This window comes from Mya arenaria, chromosome 8 (genome assembly GCF_026914265.1).
Source record: "Mya arenaria isolate MELC-2E11 chromosome 8, ASM2691426v1".
In the NCBI taxonomy this organism is placed as follows: Eukaryota; Metazoa; Mollusca; class Bivalvia; order Myida; family Myidae; genus Mya; species Mya arenaria.
The window spans coordinates 74097529-74114117 of NC_069129.1; the positions used below are offsets into that span (position 1 = coordinate 74097529).

The 16589-nt window shown below is 35.2% G+C and overlaps 1 protein-coding gene across 2 annotated transcripts; it reads left to right on the forward strand.

Moving 5' to 3' along the window:
- The first annotated feature begins 747 nt into the window (after positions 1 to 747).
- LOC128245121 (calpain-D-like) lies at positions 748 to 16136 on the forward strand. 2 transcript variants are annotated; one of them, XM_052963357.1, is made up of 13 exons: positions 748 to 957; positions 4680 to 5377; positions 6931 to 7127; positions 7548 to 7731; positions 8959 to 9103; positions 9448 to 9520; positions 10438 to 10563; positions 11040 to 11201; positions 11555 to 11716; positions 13301 to 13488; positions 13763 to 13908; positions 14382 to 14560; positions 14927 to 16136. In XM_052963357.1, the coding sequence occupies exons 2-13, from the start codon at positions 4685 to 4687 to the stop codon at positions 15102 to 15104; spliced, it is 2433 nt and encodes an 810-aa protein (XP_052819317.1). In that variant the 5' UTR covers positions 748 to 957; positions 4680 to 4684; the 3' UTR covers positions 15105 to 16136. The 2 variants fall into 2 exon arrangements, with proteins under 2 accessions (XP_052819317.1, XP_052819318.1); XM_052963358.1 differs by lacking the exon at positions 14382 to 14560 and having other exon boundaries at positions 750 to 957; positions 14927 to 15100.
- The last annotated feature ends 453 nt before the right edge of the window (positions 16137 to 16589 follow it).

Sequence of the window (16589 nt, forward strand, 5' to 3'; positions counted from 1 at the left end):
CTCCGCCTTCGTGTTATTACAGAAGTTTGATAAGGTGATAATCATTGGGATTGATATTCATAATATCTTTAAATTTCAAAACATTAGGATATCGGTATAATTGTCTGTCAATAAATCTTATTCTATATTCGGCAAAATAGCTACATTCTAATAAATAATGAAATTCATCACCAATACTGTTTTTATCACAAAGTTCGCATTTTCTATCATTCAGTTCTATATTGTTCCAGCTTCCTACTTCAATTGGTAGTCTATTATTTCTTGTTCTGAATTTTACTAAATATTTTAAAAACTTAGCAGGTGTTTTAACTAAATATTCTTCGAATTCAAAATTCTCTTTAAACAATCTATAGCTACAACATTTTCTTGACGTATTTAAAGTAGAATACCACTCGTTTATGAAAAGATCAGATAATTTCATTTGAACGGATCTTTTAAGCCATAATACTATACATAAAACAACTATCAGCAAAACCTGCTTAAGCAAATCGATCCATTTTGTTTAAATTTTAAACGTCTACTTACTGGCATGACAAACAATGAACGAATTGAATTAATCACAGGTTATTGTACTTCAAATGTGCCGTCACATGAAACAACCAATCCGAATTCTTACAATATTATTCTATTACGGAAGAAATCAAATATAATCTTTAAAGTACTCGTGGTGAAAAACAAGATAGTTTTTTTTATATTATAATGAAAATACAACAATCATATCGGCAAACTGTCAACATGTTAACCCACACAATTTTGTTAGGATATAGGATATCTAGCTAGGTTCAGCTGAAATTACTTCCGGGTTCAGAGGCTCACGAGAGTATATCTAAACGGTTATATGAGGTATCACACATGTTTATATTCATGGAAAATTATTTTGTGATGTGACATTCATAGTGTCAGAAAATGCTGGTTGAAGGAAGTTATAGGTGCAGTACAAGCTACAGGAATTCTAAGGTATGTCTCAATTTGATTCATATTCACAAAGCTTTTGTTTATATATTGTATGGTGTATTATATGTTAACCTTGAGGTACACTGTTTAAACATTCTTGACTTGAAGTTATGGACAGCCAAATCAAGATACACTCATATATTTAAAGTAATTCGCTCATGGTTTGTTAAACGCAATTTTTTAATTGCGAAATAAAATGTGGCAAATCAGAAGGAGTGTTAAAAACAAAAATAACAAAAGCTGGGTCAACATATTCAGCAATTTCGTTGGCTTATTTCATTTTTTTTTCTTGAGTTTATCGGCGTGGGTTCGAACCCCACCAAAATCAAACGACTTTTTTTGCTATACCTGTATTTTTTTCTGCAATTTTTATATCATAGAGTAAAATAATGATAAAATAAGTGTTTTCAGACGCATTACCGGAAAAAACTTGTTTTTGATCCAAAAACATGAGCGAGTCACTTTAAAGAGCTCATTGACATTAAATATACATGATTGTATAGAAACATGGGAAATAAATCTAGTATAACACACTTACACCAGTCTGACGACCAGGTGCATTCATCTTTTTGAGTTTTAAAGGTCTGCCCGCGCCCTTATGGTTGCATTATGGTTCGAGCCCGTGCGTCACACCCTGAGTTTAACCCCACCTCACCGGTTGGTGGGGTGTCGCGGAAATAGTTTTGGATCAATAATGCCGCGAGGCATACGAGTGACATCTGGAGTGGTCCCAAAGCTGTAACTTTTCAATAATGTAAGTTAACAAGTTGATTTTACTTCAAGTTAACACGTTTAAATGTTATTCATGTAATTCGAAGTACTAGAAGGTTACTAGAAGGTGTGATAGATGATGAGATGCGATAATTTATACTCGCACTCGGCCCAATCGGCGTGTGATCCGAAATAGTTGTAAGTCGTATGTGGTTTTTGGAGTAATATACACAGACATAATGTAACCCTGGTAAGAGCTATCCTGGTTCTTTAACGTGCATTAGTGAATAGCACTGGAACTCCGGACGTCCATTTACCCCACCCCCACCCCCACCCCCTCCCTCAATCAAAAAGGAGATAACTATGTTTATTGTTTGGGTTGGATCCGCAAAGCGATGACCAACAGAAAATAACATTTCTAACATTGACACTATCTTAAACACAGCCAAGAAACTAAAACACATTAAAGTGACATACAGCCAATAAGTCCCACTAGTAGAAGCATGTACTCTCACAAAATATAAACTTGTACGATCCCATTTTTAAACAAACAAACAAAAGCTCAATATAGACGTAAGTAAGCTTAACAAAACTTAGAGGACCCTTATACATTGACCGCCAACAAGTAAATAATCACATAAACAGCAAACATCACTACTCATGATGTAAGCAATAAATCTGCACAACAGAAGCACACAATATACTCAGCACAGTAACAATATTATCAGACTCTTTAAATGCCCTTATATCCATGGACACTTTTGTTTACAGATCACGCATTATAGCACTTTTACAGTAATAATAATAACTATATAATTTCTTTGTAGATTTATAGGAATTTAAATCAAAATAAGCGTCCTTGAATCATACGGCTGAAGAAAAGAAACTAACGAAAACCAAATATGTGAGAGACTTTGAAATGTATACACTCGAGCACAGTTTTGAGAATTAAGAAATTAACATTCAAATCAAAACATAACTACAAATACACTCACAGAAAACCTATGACACTAAAATGCCACTTATAAAATCCACGGCCGCGCTTCTTTGGTAATGGCCCCTTTCAACGCTTGGTCATATTGACTGCTTTAACATCACGACGAAGCAGAAAAAATATTTTCTTACGAATGAACTCTAGCGAGAGACATCATGACCTTCTTACGGGCTTTGCGTTAATGCACTCATGAATTCAACACTATCATTTGAAGGGCGGATGGAAAACACCCCATATGTTTCCAGATCATATAATCAAAGATATATTCCAGCCCAGTCTCTTATATACGCACCGTTAACGTGAATGTGAAGCGACCAAACATAATCTTCCCATTTTCTTATAAAACAATTTCTATCTTGAAATGCAAATGTTAAATATGCACTCTCACAGATTTACCGTTTTGACAACCTTTCATTTTTTTTGTCTTAGAATGAGCCAAATTTTGCGTGAGTATCTGAAAACCGATTATATAATAAGACTGCTAATAACAGATCAGATAACAGGTTTTAATATTTACGCTTGAAAATGATGATTTATGGCTAAAAGCGTTACTTACACTTTAAGAAAAATGCAAATTTTGGCAGTTTTCCAATCAATTGAGATCTGTTCTATTGTGTGTTATCCTATATGACTGATTTGAAAACACTGAAGCCAAACTCAGCTGATCAAGTTGTCAAAAAAAAATCTTGTCAAATCGGCCAATCTGTGAGAGTGCAGCTTTAAACCAGTCAGGAAATAGAGAGCATTGCATATAACTTGATGCATGAAGCTAAGTATGACCATTTAAACGTGTTGATTTTTTATTATGGTCTATTTCTTAACTTACATGTAATCAAGCCCAGAGAAATAAAACCCCATACAAATATAAAACCCTATACAAATATAATTTATGAGACCAAGGAATTATAAATTACACTTCAATTTTGCTCTTTACTTTCCTGTACTACGTGTTTGTATAGGTTCACATGTTTTGTACATTGTCAACTTCGGTAATTCATTCTGAACTTATCATCTCTTATCGATTTATATTTTAGATTTTTGTTTGTAGTTTTTGCTTCACTGATCAGATTATAATTGTCTAGTCATTATTGCATACAAATGTCCTTGCGCTCTCCCCTCCTTCGGTTGGACTTGGTTTGGGACTTTTTTGTACGCCCAACGTTATGGGACTTGTATTTATTATTTCACTCATATTCTTATTTATATAATCATTCAATAAATATTGGCTGATGTAAATGCACCAGCCCTTTTCAATCCAATAGCTGTTCGTAGTTCTTACCCCATAAATGAACTCCGGAAATGGTGAGAGCGTAAATATGAAATAGTCGGAGCTGTGGGACCACTCTAAATGTCATTCGTCGCAAGTCTCGCGGGTCCAGAATTACTCTTACATGCTTTGGCGAAACCCCTACCAACCGGAGAGAGAGTGTGGGGGTGGGGGTGGGGGGGGGGGCGGGTAAAATTCCTCTTATATGACTTCAATTCTTTGTTTACGACACACTGGGAGATGTGACGGGGTCAACCCAGACCTTTAAAAACTCTAAAAGAAGGAGGCGGCAGGGGTAAAGTAATACAAGAAGTTCCATATGCCATGTGCATATTTATAAACAATTCCAGTCATCACATTTTTTAAGAATGTTAAATACACGTGTACATTTTTGTGTGTGTAAACATGATTAAGACGCAGTACCTCGAAATATATCTCATGACATGTTAACACATGTAGGTTATTATATATATGTAATATATATGCAATGCTATAATGAACAATACTATGTTATAAAAAAACTTACATATAATTGATATATATATATATATATATTATATATTTAACTTCGTGCATGGTTATACAATCAATATCTGCTTTAAGTTTAGTCCTAAATTACAATAACTTTTTACTTGAGAATTAATGTCTAATATTAAGTGTTGTCTTTGTACTGATATCTTGTGGTAATGTAGATGTCTATAACTTGTATTTATTATAGAACACTATTTAAAATGTTTCTCAATACACGTACAGATGTCATGGAAGTAAAATGGGGGTGTGTCAAGTGTACATTTCAAAACTGTGAATATTTGCCTCACTGCGAGATATGTAAAACATCGAGGCCTGAATCATCCGAGGGTTCTGATAAGAAGACTGCCAGTACTGACCTGAAATCTGGTACATGGACTTGTTGGGCTGACAATTTCTCCGAGACAGACTGTTCCGTTTGTAAATCAGTACTTAAACAACAAAAATATAAAGATAAGAATGACAACCTACCAAACAATCCTTATTATAAAAATAAATTAACAAAAGGCGACGAAAAACCGACTCTGCAATTAGCTAATATAACTCAGAAGGACAAGGACAAGAAGCAGGGTGATCACAACATTATGGCTTCGGACAACAACGCAATAACATTGGCAAAAGATGGAAAGAGAAGAGTTATTGGACTTGATAAAATGTTGTCAAAAACACAACAACAGTCAGACACGCCGAAGTCAGAATGCCAGTGTCATGTTTGCACTTTTATAAATCCAGCTAAATCAGACCATTGTCAGATATGCGGTTCTGCCATCAAATCAAAACAGTCGCACAAAGGGCTCCGTGGTACAATTAAGCTGAAGCATCCCTTCAATGGCGGAAAATCTTTCCTCGCAAGCCATTTGCGACAAATCGAAGATGATGAGGCGATTCAAAGGTGGCGAAACATAATCTCTTTCTGCAAAAAGGTAACACCAAGATTCCACCTAAATATTCTTCTGTACCCTTTATTTAAGTACAGTCTATTTATTCGTTTATCTATTATTATTATTATAAAACATTATTATACAATATCGATAACACAGTTATCAGTCTTTCTAGGAAAAAAGCATTGCTAGCTCATCACTAAAACTGTATGAAAGGAATAATACATATCATCAAGTCGATGCGATAAAAATAGATAAAAAATATGCATGTAGATCACCAATAAAAAGTTGTTATTGTTTTCATCGATAATATGTTACGTATGCATATGTTCGAAAGACATTATTGTTGATAATACAGTAACACTTATATTTGTTTTGTGGACACACTTTATTGCTATGAGTAATGAGTAAACGGGACTAAAAATGATTATGCATTGTGAGGCAATATTCTTGACTTTATTCTTTTGAATGACATTTGTAAAACAAACAATCAAGTTTAATGCTAGTTTTTCAAAACTCCCTTTGTCGCTGTTTGCCAAGGGAGATTACTGCGTAGGGGATTGAGAAAGTGTTTTCTCCCACCTCAGATAAGTAAATCCAATCATTTAACCAGGCTAGAAATTCTTGCCCACGGGCGAAGATAACATGCCCGTATGGAACTCCTTTTTAATGGTCACCACATTGTAATTACCTCCCTTGTTGAAGACTGTCGTCATGGAAACCTTGTCTTGTGGCAATATTTAGTTAGTTAGTTGACTATTTCTCGCTTCAAATGTCACCATAAAACAGTTTTCACGCACCTTTCAAAAAATAATGCGTCACTCTCAAAAGAACTATTTAACTGAGACCGATTTGACTATTAACATTATCGGAATCACTGCGCGTATATCCATGACGACCACGAATTATCGCATATCCATACGCAATTATTTGCATTAAGCACAAAAGAGTTCCAGCAAAAGAATACATTTTGACTTAATTAAGTTTAACTGAGATGGGAGAAAAAGCATCTGCCAAAGCCGCTCGTGTAAGATAGGTTCATCCCGACCCTCGCCCAGGGTGTTTTGCGGAAACTCGGTAAACCTCGTTTCCGCAAAACACCCTACGCTCGGGTCGGAATGAGCCTATCTTACACTCTCGGCCATGGAAGATACTTATAATAGTACCGTGCAATCTTCATATATTCGGGAAAAAGTTGGTATTTAGAATCAATACTTAAACTTCGTTGCAAATTAAAGTAAAAACTTTTACAACACACGTACTGTACTTCACATTTGATCGTGCAACGTGGAAAATATCAAAAGTATTCTTTTGCAATGTATGAACTAGTCCCTGAATTAAGGCTACAGTTTGGACACAAATATAGTCGACGCCGACTGTGAAAACAAAACCGTATACTTGATTATCGCAATCATAACCAACTATATTCAACTATCATAAATGGCGCCATTATTCGATTTTAAACGGGTCTAAAGCATATTTATCTGTCGAATATCACGAAAGCCCTTACGATGAACTGAATATAAAACGATTTATTGCGTGTGTACATATGTATATTTCTGAACAGTGACGTTATGAAAATATATCTTTTTCAGAATCGTGTTGAATTTATTGACGACTCGTTTGCTCCAGACTCAAGGTCTTTATACAAAGATCCAAAGTGCAAACTTGCAGGACTCAAAGTTAAATGGCTACGCTGTCAGCAGATTGTCTCGAATCACAAGGAACCATGGGTGGTATATAGGTCGCCTACGCCAGACGATATATCTCAGGGTCAGTTAGGAGACTGCTGGTAAGATAATGTTAAGCAATAACTGTCTGCGATTGAGAATATGGCTGATTAAACTAAAAAATTATAAAACTGAATACACCAAAGAAGATTTTGAAAAATGAAGAAGTAATACAAATATTATAAAATCATACTGCAATGTTGCAACAGGTCGGTTTCGAGTCTTTTATTTTAATGTCATATTATAACTGCATGTATGTCTCAAACTAAACCTATGTCTTATTGTCAGATATTTAAGTTCATTTGTACTGTGATTATTCAACAAAACTTCTCAAATATATAATAGACTATCAGTTCGTTGTAATGTTGGATACGTTATACAGCAGTCGTTGGATTTGAATAATCTTATAATATACTCCAATGGTTTATTTTTAAAACATATCTTTGCCTTACTGCTGTGTATCTGGAATACTATTTTGACAGGTTTTTGAGTGCCTTGGCCGTTCTGGCCGAACGACCTGAACTCATCAAGAAGATAATACCGACGAAGGAGTTCTGTCCGGAAGGGATATATCAAGTGAGGCTGTGCAAAGATGGAGTTTGGCAGATTGTTCTGCTTGATGACGTATTTCCTTGCGATCAATATTCACGCCTCCTTTTTTCACAGGTATCAATACATGATGTAATATATTGTCTACTCACTGTACTGTGATGCGATGTACCCTTCTGTTGTCTGTTTTATGAAGGTTGTTACACGGTTCTGGTTCTGCTGTAGACCCTACCAAACGGTATTTGTTCTTGGACAGTATACATAACAGTTGCAATTTCCAATTTATTTTAAGCTATTAACCTAATTTATTAATTTATATAAAAACACAGAGATTTAAGTATAATCATATTCTTGAATATATCCATTTGAAACATCCAGTATATCCCATCTATGAAAACAGTATATGACACAATGATGCATAGAATAAAGTCGGCGCGATAAAAGTTGAAGAAAAAAACATGCATGTGGATCACTAAAAAAAGTTTATTCAATGATAACATGTTAGTTATACATATTTGTTGATGATACTCAAACAATTTCATTTGTTTTACTGTTATGAGTAAATTGAACGGGGATGAAAATAACAGAAGAAAACTAAGGTAATAATTCAGAATTTATTCTTTTGTCTGACATTTGCAAAACAAACACTTAAGCTAAATGTTTTTTTCCCTTCGTCGCTACTTGCCAATGGAGATTACTACGTAGGAAATCGTACCGTGTAACATTCATCTATTCGGGTAATAGTTGGTATTTAAAATCAATATTTAAATAACAACAACACTTTAACGTGCAACGTGGAAAAATAAGAAACTATTTTCCTGCAATTTATGAACTGGTCCGTACGTTCAAGCTACATTTTGGGCGCCGACTAATAATTATATACATGGAAGAGGGCGCCGACTAATTATACATATAACTGATACTTAACATAGACCATGTTTGAAAGAGTACATTCTTGACAAATGAAGCAGTTATTATTGTAAAAAAACAAGAAGTTTTTTATTTTAAAAAATGAGTGGCTTCATTGTGAAAACGAGTAGTTTAATTGTACAAACGGGTGGTTATATTGTTCAAACAAGAGTTTAACTTTGCAACGAGAAGCTATTTGTGCAAACGAGTAGTTTATGTGTGCATACGAGTGCTTTAACTGTACACTATATTGACAAGGCACCGATTATCAAGCCAAAACATTTGTTTAGAAAGGGAAATTAATTGTTTACAATTCTCCGACATCCAGTTAATAAAGAACCCGCCTTGTAACGGAAATGTCGCCTGACATTCGCATATATATCAAAAAGACTTAGCCGGGTTTTTGTGTACAACAACTGGCTTTCATTTAAATAGGCAAAGCGAAGACAATTGTGGGTACCATTGATAGAGAAGGCAATGGCAAAACTACATGGCTGCTACAAAGCGGTAGAGGCAGGACACTGTGTTGAAGGACTGTCTATATTGACTGGTGAACCGTGTGAGACAATATCATTACAAGGTAAATGTTAATTTAACTATGACCTCCCATCGTCTTTTTGTTTGGTGCTTTACATTAGATTAAGGGTGTGCTAATAAGGAGTCTAACCAGTACGATACAGTATTGTAGCAGATTGAACCATCTTTTGCTCTGTGGTATATGCAATAGTGGTGTATGGTCTGTGAGTTTTATTAAAACTTCTTACGAAGTTGTCCCTACGAATCACTTCGCACGAACTTGCGTACAAATATTTCTGCGACCGTTTCATAAAAGCGCATTGTAGCCAATTTTTAAAACACATGCCTTAAATATGCAATGCTTTCACACACAAGGAGATATGGCAACTAAACTACTATTTGTTGAAGGGAGCAGCAGGCGAGGATACCCAATTGATAAAAACTTCATCTGGGCTCGACTTCTTAGTTGTAGAGAAACAAGGTACCTTTTTATGGTTGTTACTTTAATGCAGCTCATTTCGTTTAATAGAATTAGTTTCAAGCTAATTAGAACAAATAGGATTTCTAGAGGGTGGCTCTTCACATGATACATTTACAACAATTCTAATTCACAACATTCTAAAAACGCAAAACTTAATGAATATCATACTTCCTTTCAGGTATGTTATATATGATATGAAACGATTTTCATTAAGTCGTTTTTATACATTTCAGGCGGTCACAAAACAAAAGTACTACTGAATAAAGATCGAACATTCTAAATTATTAGAAATCGTGACCATAGATATCGTTGTTGTATACATCCATTATAATTAATTTGTTTTGGTTGTCCGGTTAGCGCGCTCGTTTCTCACCTATGCGACCCGGGTTCAATTCCAAGGCTAGGCAGGGCGCATGTGAGTTTGGTTTGTACTCACCAAGTCGGACAAGTGGTTTTCCTCCGGGTACTCCGGTTCCCCCCACAACACAAGACCACACTCTCGCACATTAAACATCGTTTCAACGAGAGTAATTGATATAATGTTGTAATAACTTGTTTCACACTCGTTGTAAAATTAAGAAGTTTAAACTATTATTAACTTTACAATGATTACCCATGAAGGCGACTTATAGAGACAGCCATGTAGTGTATAGTATTAAAATGTAATGCAGATACAGAATAGAATATACATATGAATGTCAATTTAACACAGTTATAATTGTAAAGACTACCTGTATTGAATAACGAATCGTATGCACATGTAATCGTCAGTTACCTATCTACCGATCTACATACATACTCTAACTTCCTACCTACCAACCCATTATTATCCATTAGCAACACCTTGGTTAAAAAATAAAACATGTCTAACTTATTATCTCGTATACTCTAATAACATTTTATTGACTTCTCCCAAGGTTTTTAATGGGGGCGCCGTGTGGCGTGGGGAAAGCCGACGGAGACGAGGATTCGTACAAGTCTGTGGGACTGGTGTATAACCATGCTTACTCGATTCTTGACGTGAGGGAAATAGAAGGACACAAGTATGCTCACTTTTAATGCAATAGCCGTATACACAATTTGTTCATCCGTCTGCATGACCACGAGACGCAAACAGGCTTTAAGTGAACTAAAACACTTCGCAGAACGGATTCAGTTTATTTATGTATTGATGGAATATACAATTGGTCACGGTGGTTGTGTTTATCTAAACGTTTCTTGTTCCTCTGTGTACATGTGATAATTAAATACTGCACCGATGCTTTTTAAAGCCTTATATTTTATTTGCAATATTCCACGGCAAAACGAAAACATTATGAAATATGTTGTGGTTTCTCCTTTCATATTGTGTATATTTTATATTTGTTTGAGATGTGGGATATTCCTTGCAAACTGGTGACTAGGAGACAGTGAAATTCATTGCATGTTCGATTAATGTTATCTACATATAACTACATGTATTTATTGAACAATAATTTTATGAAATTGAATCTTACCATTGCTTATAATTTACCTACAGACTGTTGCGCCTGCGTAACCCCTGGGGCCGCCACTCTTGGAAAGGCGATTGGAGTGATCAATCAGCCACGTGGCAAAGCGTCAATTCTAAGTTTAAAATGGAGCTTGTACCCAATGGAGGAACGCCTGGAGTATTTTGGATGTCCTTTGAAGATCTCTTCAAGTAATGAATATCTCATTTTATGGCAAACTCAAGTCGAGGGCCATGCTCTTAAAGAAATATCAATTCTATTTCTCGTTGTGATTTATATTGATACTATGTTGTTCAAAATGATGAATGGCTCTTCAACAAACGTTTTGAACAATATGAAGAGGCAATAGTTCGTCGTGTGGGTCTGATAACGAACACATCCTAATATTTTGTTGTGTAACAGGGATGTGGATATTATTATTTGCAGCGACCCGCTAAAGTTTAGATCTAGGCTGGTTGTTCGAATTATCTATTTCAAATATGGGTGATAAGAATTATAGTCTGATTGACAACGTCATGATATTGATACAGAATTATATTTGTAGGTATTTCCAATGTGTTGATGTGTGCAAAGTACGTCCAGATTGGCGGGAAGTTCGTATAAAAGGAGTTTTCCCGCAGAACGCAAGTCATTCCCCTAAACTGGTTAAGGTGACAGTTGCTGAGACAACCGAATTAGAGATAGGGTTGTACCAGGAGGGAAATAGGTAAATATGACTTAACCTATTTGAGATGACCCATTCAAATGAAGAAATATACATGTAATATATATAGTTTATTTTATCCTGGTTAAAGAATTTAGCTTAAACCGGACTTATACTATGCATTGACTTTGATAGGTACCGCTTTAATAAAAGCTAAAATACAAATATCATGGGCTTTACTGTATAACTGAAAGAAATAAAATTGGTTCAATGCACAATACCTCGTTGAAAGGTGATCAATGTTTATATCCAAAATCAAACTAAGTCAATCATACGGTATTACTTAATTAAATTTATTAGTTGTAAATGATGTTTCTCGTACAACGATAACCGATTGGCTACATCGATCTTAGATAAAAAAAAAATGCAAGGTACTTATCAGGGGCGGATCCAGGAATTGACGCAAGAGGGGGTGTACGTTAGGGGCACAATCTTTTGAAATTCGCCTCCCAATCAGAGCCGAACTTGAAATAGTTTAAATTGTTGGCAGTTTTTTGGGTACTCCCCCACACACATTAAAAAATATTCTAGTTCGAAATGGTGCATTTATTACGTATGTAATAACCTTTTTTCTGCGATATTAACATCAAAAGTAAACTATTTTAGCGACGATTTTTGTGGGGAGGGCGCCCCGCATGGAACCACTATTGCGTATAACAATACGCTACAGTTTTCAGTCGATTATTATTTTTTGGCTTGAGCTATAGCTCAAGGCTTTTGTAGAAGACCAAAAAAAAATCAACATAGTCCATGAAATATATATAGTTGAAAACTATACCAGAATATCAGATTTCAATAAAAATCAGTTTGTGAAACATACCTGGAATATTGTTTGATTTATAAAATAAGTTCATGTTTAGTTAAAAGTAAGAGTGCGTAATATTTTGCGTATATTAACAGTTAAAAACTTATAAAACACGGATATGAAAGGAAAACACTCATTTTAATCTAGAAACCTTCCTATAAACAAGAAAACTCCGTCTGGTCTGGTTTTGAACACATTGGAGCAATATTGCATAATATTTCTATAAATAAGATACTACAGGTGAGGGAACTCATGTATACAATACCTAATTTATTCAATGCGATCTTTTCCCTTCTGCGCTGAGATTAGCTAAATGGTGAGTAAGTGAGTTGTAGATAGGATAATTATGATTCGGCAAATGTATAAACTAGTAAACTCATTACAGTTCTGGGTTTAATCTCATTGTAACAATATTGCAAAATATTTCTATAATTAAGATACTACAGGGGAGGGAACTCAGATATACAATACCTAATCTATTCAATGCGATTTTCTCCCTTCTGCGCTGAAATCAGCTTAATAGTGAGTTAGTGAGTTATTGATATGATTATTATAGTTCGGCAAATGTGTTTGCTTAGCTATTTAGAAGCCTCTGATGAAAATGAAATATGTTATTAAAAACTGACTTGGTTTTGATACACGTCAATGATGTTAAAAGATCGATTTTACTTCCGTAAAATTTCGAAGAAATTTAAAACACATGTAAATACAGGAAAGAAATGTATGCTTTAAAAATGTCATATATTGTAAAGGAAATCGGAGTTGGTTTTTATTCACTTCAGGGGTAGCGAGAATAAAGATTTGTCGGACCTCTGTATCTTGGTGTTTAAAGAGTCCCCTACTGAGGACAAAGCGGTGGGCAGTTTTGTGACTTGGAGCAGGCATCATTTGAAAAGCTATGTGGGATGCAATGCTATGCTCAAACCCGGCAAATACGCCATTGTCCCTGTTTCTTTCAACCACTGGTCAAGTACGTAGAAAACATGTTCGATTTATATCTGCGCATTACCTAATTTTAAGCAACCCGATTTATGTCGAATGAATAAGTTGATGGTATTTAGACCCTAAGCTGTAGCCTAACACAAAATGATAATGCAGACAATGTATACAACTTGCAAAAGAGGCAATATACGCTTGGATATTGCGATTTGCTTCACAATTGTAATAAATGTTCTGAAGTTAAGCGAGTTTTCTGTTTGTTTTCATTTTGGTTACTGTTGATTTATTCATCTGGAACATTGCAGTTGCTTGTCTAGAAAAAAGTAAGAAGTTCATGCTGTCCATACATAGCTCCAAGGACATTTTCGTAGAGGACTGTATGAAGAAATACAAACATGCTTTTGCCGATGTGGTCATGCAGCTAGCTATCAGCAATGGTTCCATGGACAAGGTTTGTGACTGAATTGAGATGTTTTCAGATTAAACTATGCTGCAATAGTGTGTACCATGTGTAATTATTGAAGAACTACATGTCATTAATGTGGTAATGACTTTTTACACCGGACAAAATATACATCCGCCTAATTGAAGATGTCGATGTTTTTAACAAAATAAGTTTAACTGGATTGTTTATCGGGGCTCGTGTGTACATTTCATTGGTTTAGGAAGTATTTGATAGTCAGCTACTAGGAACTCATTCAGATCTGAGTGATACAAAACTAAAATGAACAGTGACAATATTGCGTTCTGGCTAAGCCGACCCAAGTATTACTTATACGTCTTTTCCATTGTTCATACCTTATTTTTAAGCTGAGCTGAATAAATATAATTTCCCTTTATTTACACAGGCATTGCTTCGGTTAATTATTTTGCATTATTAAGTCAATTACTCAACGAATTAGTCAAACATTATTTAAATTGTAGTTGAAGGACAATGTAACCATGTACACAGTTAGTAAAGGTTTGTGGGGAAGGATGTATGTTGTTGAAAATGGAATGTCCAACAAACGAATACAAATCAAGCTGGACTGTAATAGAAGCAAGAACGTCATACCAACACGAGACACACTTCTTACGCTAGATAGCATCCCACCACGTCATAGGTCGGTCACGTGATTTTAGTTAACGTGGAACTGTGTTTGCCAGTTCGTTCATGTATGATGGAATAACGTTTACTATGATTCCCTTTCTCTTTCAACAAGTTTATAAAAAAAGAACAATTTTATTATTCATGTGAAATTAAAATTTGAATTAAAGAAGCGATTGGCAGCATTTGCATTTAAATGTTTTGATTTAGAAGGCAAAAACACATATAATTATATTCATTATCACCCAAATTGTATTATATGAAGTCACACATGATAACATCAAAGTCCGAAGAAAATCTAACATGGTTAAAAACACGCCCTTTATACCGTAAATAGAGTACCATCTTGATTAAGAATGTCATTCTGCTATGACATTTTCAGACAAGTTGTCATGGTGTATACACAAGATGACAGACGGGCAGGGTGCTCTTTTTCCGAACATAGAGAATACAACGTTACAAGTAACACCGGTCTAGACTGTTGGGGAAAGCCTGGATTAAACCATGATCCAGACATCGATCCATCCGTTGCCGGACTGCATATGTCAGTACCGATGTAATACTACTCCGGTGATGGACCTCACCATAACTATATATATATATTAGTGTGAACATTATGAGTGTACTGTGTACTATAATGACTATATATATATATATCTCAATTATTAGTGTTACCTGACTTGTTGCTGGGAAAGTGATGTTGTAAATCCATAACTGGATAACACGCTGTTGTCCATTAGTGTCGATCTAAGCATATGACAAGCTGAAATGGCCAATATGACCTTTATTCAATAACTGTTTTTCATTGTAAAACAATCGTCACCATTGTGCACTAAGTATCATTACAGCTTGATATGGTTTTACGGAGATCGTCCAACATAGCACCTGAGTGGCAATATCAGGAACTCTCCAACTATTTTTTGCATGTTGTTTGAAAGGTCCGACCGCAGCCATTGTCTGCATTAATATTTGACCCAGCCGTGTATCCCGTCACGTCTGGAAGCATTTTAAGCGCCAATAAGGGCAGCAAATACAAGTGACTATAATTCCAAGTCACACGGAGACTTCTGATCGACATATTTTGATAGTTTAATCATACTCCCAGGGGAGGTAATACAGCTTAAAATGTGGTCCTATCAATGAACTCAATATGAAGAGTTTTTAATTCCTCTTGGCATGGCTAAATGATCCTTGTATGAAGGATTAGAAGGTGTAAACTTTTGTATTACATGCATTTTGCATTCCAACTGTTCTGAGATGGCTGGATTAAAGACAAAAAGAAAGATTAAACAGTGCATTGTTGGGGCAAAAAACAACAACTTGGTAATAGGAAGAATAAACAGTGGATTATTTTGGTCCGAAGAAAAGTTTGAGTGTAAAGTTATTGTAACATAGCATGTTGCGCGGACTAGACTTGAACCTGCCACTTGTTTACACTCTTAACATACATAAATTTGTAATACATATAACGACGCTATTTAATATGCATATGCATATAGTCGATTGTACATGTTTGTTGTTCTCTTATTCTTTATTATCCATTCTATTCTATATATCCGTATTACGTGATGTGAATAAAATATATGTTTGTATTGGTTGCTTCTGTTTCCTGTGTAAAGTTGGACTAAGCTGGACATATAACTTGAAAAGTTGTTATTGTCACCTAATTCAACTTAGTATGTGTTGACTGATTCCCACAACTACATGGAGAGGGGGATTTAGATCTTCCCTTGTATTTCCGATATCTCGAAAGTTCTATAGATTGGTGAAACTTTACAGGAATTATAAAGCAGCATGGAAGTTGGTGTCACACTTATCTAAGAAAAAAGTTATAACTCTTCACTCAGATGTTCTTTGACGTAAGTCTGCATGCGAATTTGTAAGCCTAGGGACAAGGTCAAGGTCACTGCTACTAACAATAGACAATAGGTTTTTACTTCATATTATTTCAATGTGCAACATGTTATTTTGGTGAACAATCATCGACCTTGCCTTGCTTTTGCGACAAAGGCAGGAAGAAGGGTCAGCGTTGTACTATATTTACA

What these genes read in the sequence shown, in the direction of transcription:
- LOC128245121 (XM_052963357.1), top strand. Translation starts at nt 4,685, where the DNA reads ATGGAAGTAAAATGGGGGTGTGTCAAGTGTACATTTCAAAACTGTGAA. An exon ending in AGGGAAATAGAAGGACACAA is followed by an intron (nt 10,564 to 11,039) that starts GTATGCTCACTT and finishes ATTTACCTACAG; the next exon opens with ACTGTTGCGCCTGCGTAACC. An exon ending in TCCTTTGAAGATCTCTTCAA is followed by an intron (nt 11,202 to 11,554) that starts GTAATGAATATC and finishes TTATATTTGTAG; the next exon opens with GTATTTCCAATGTGTTGATG.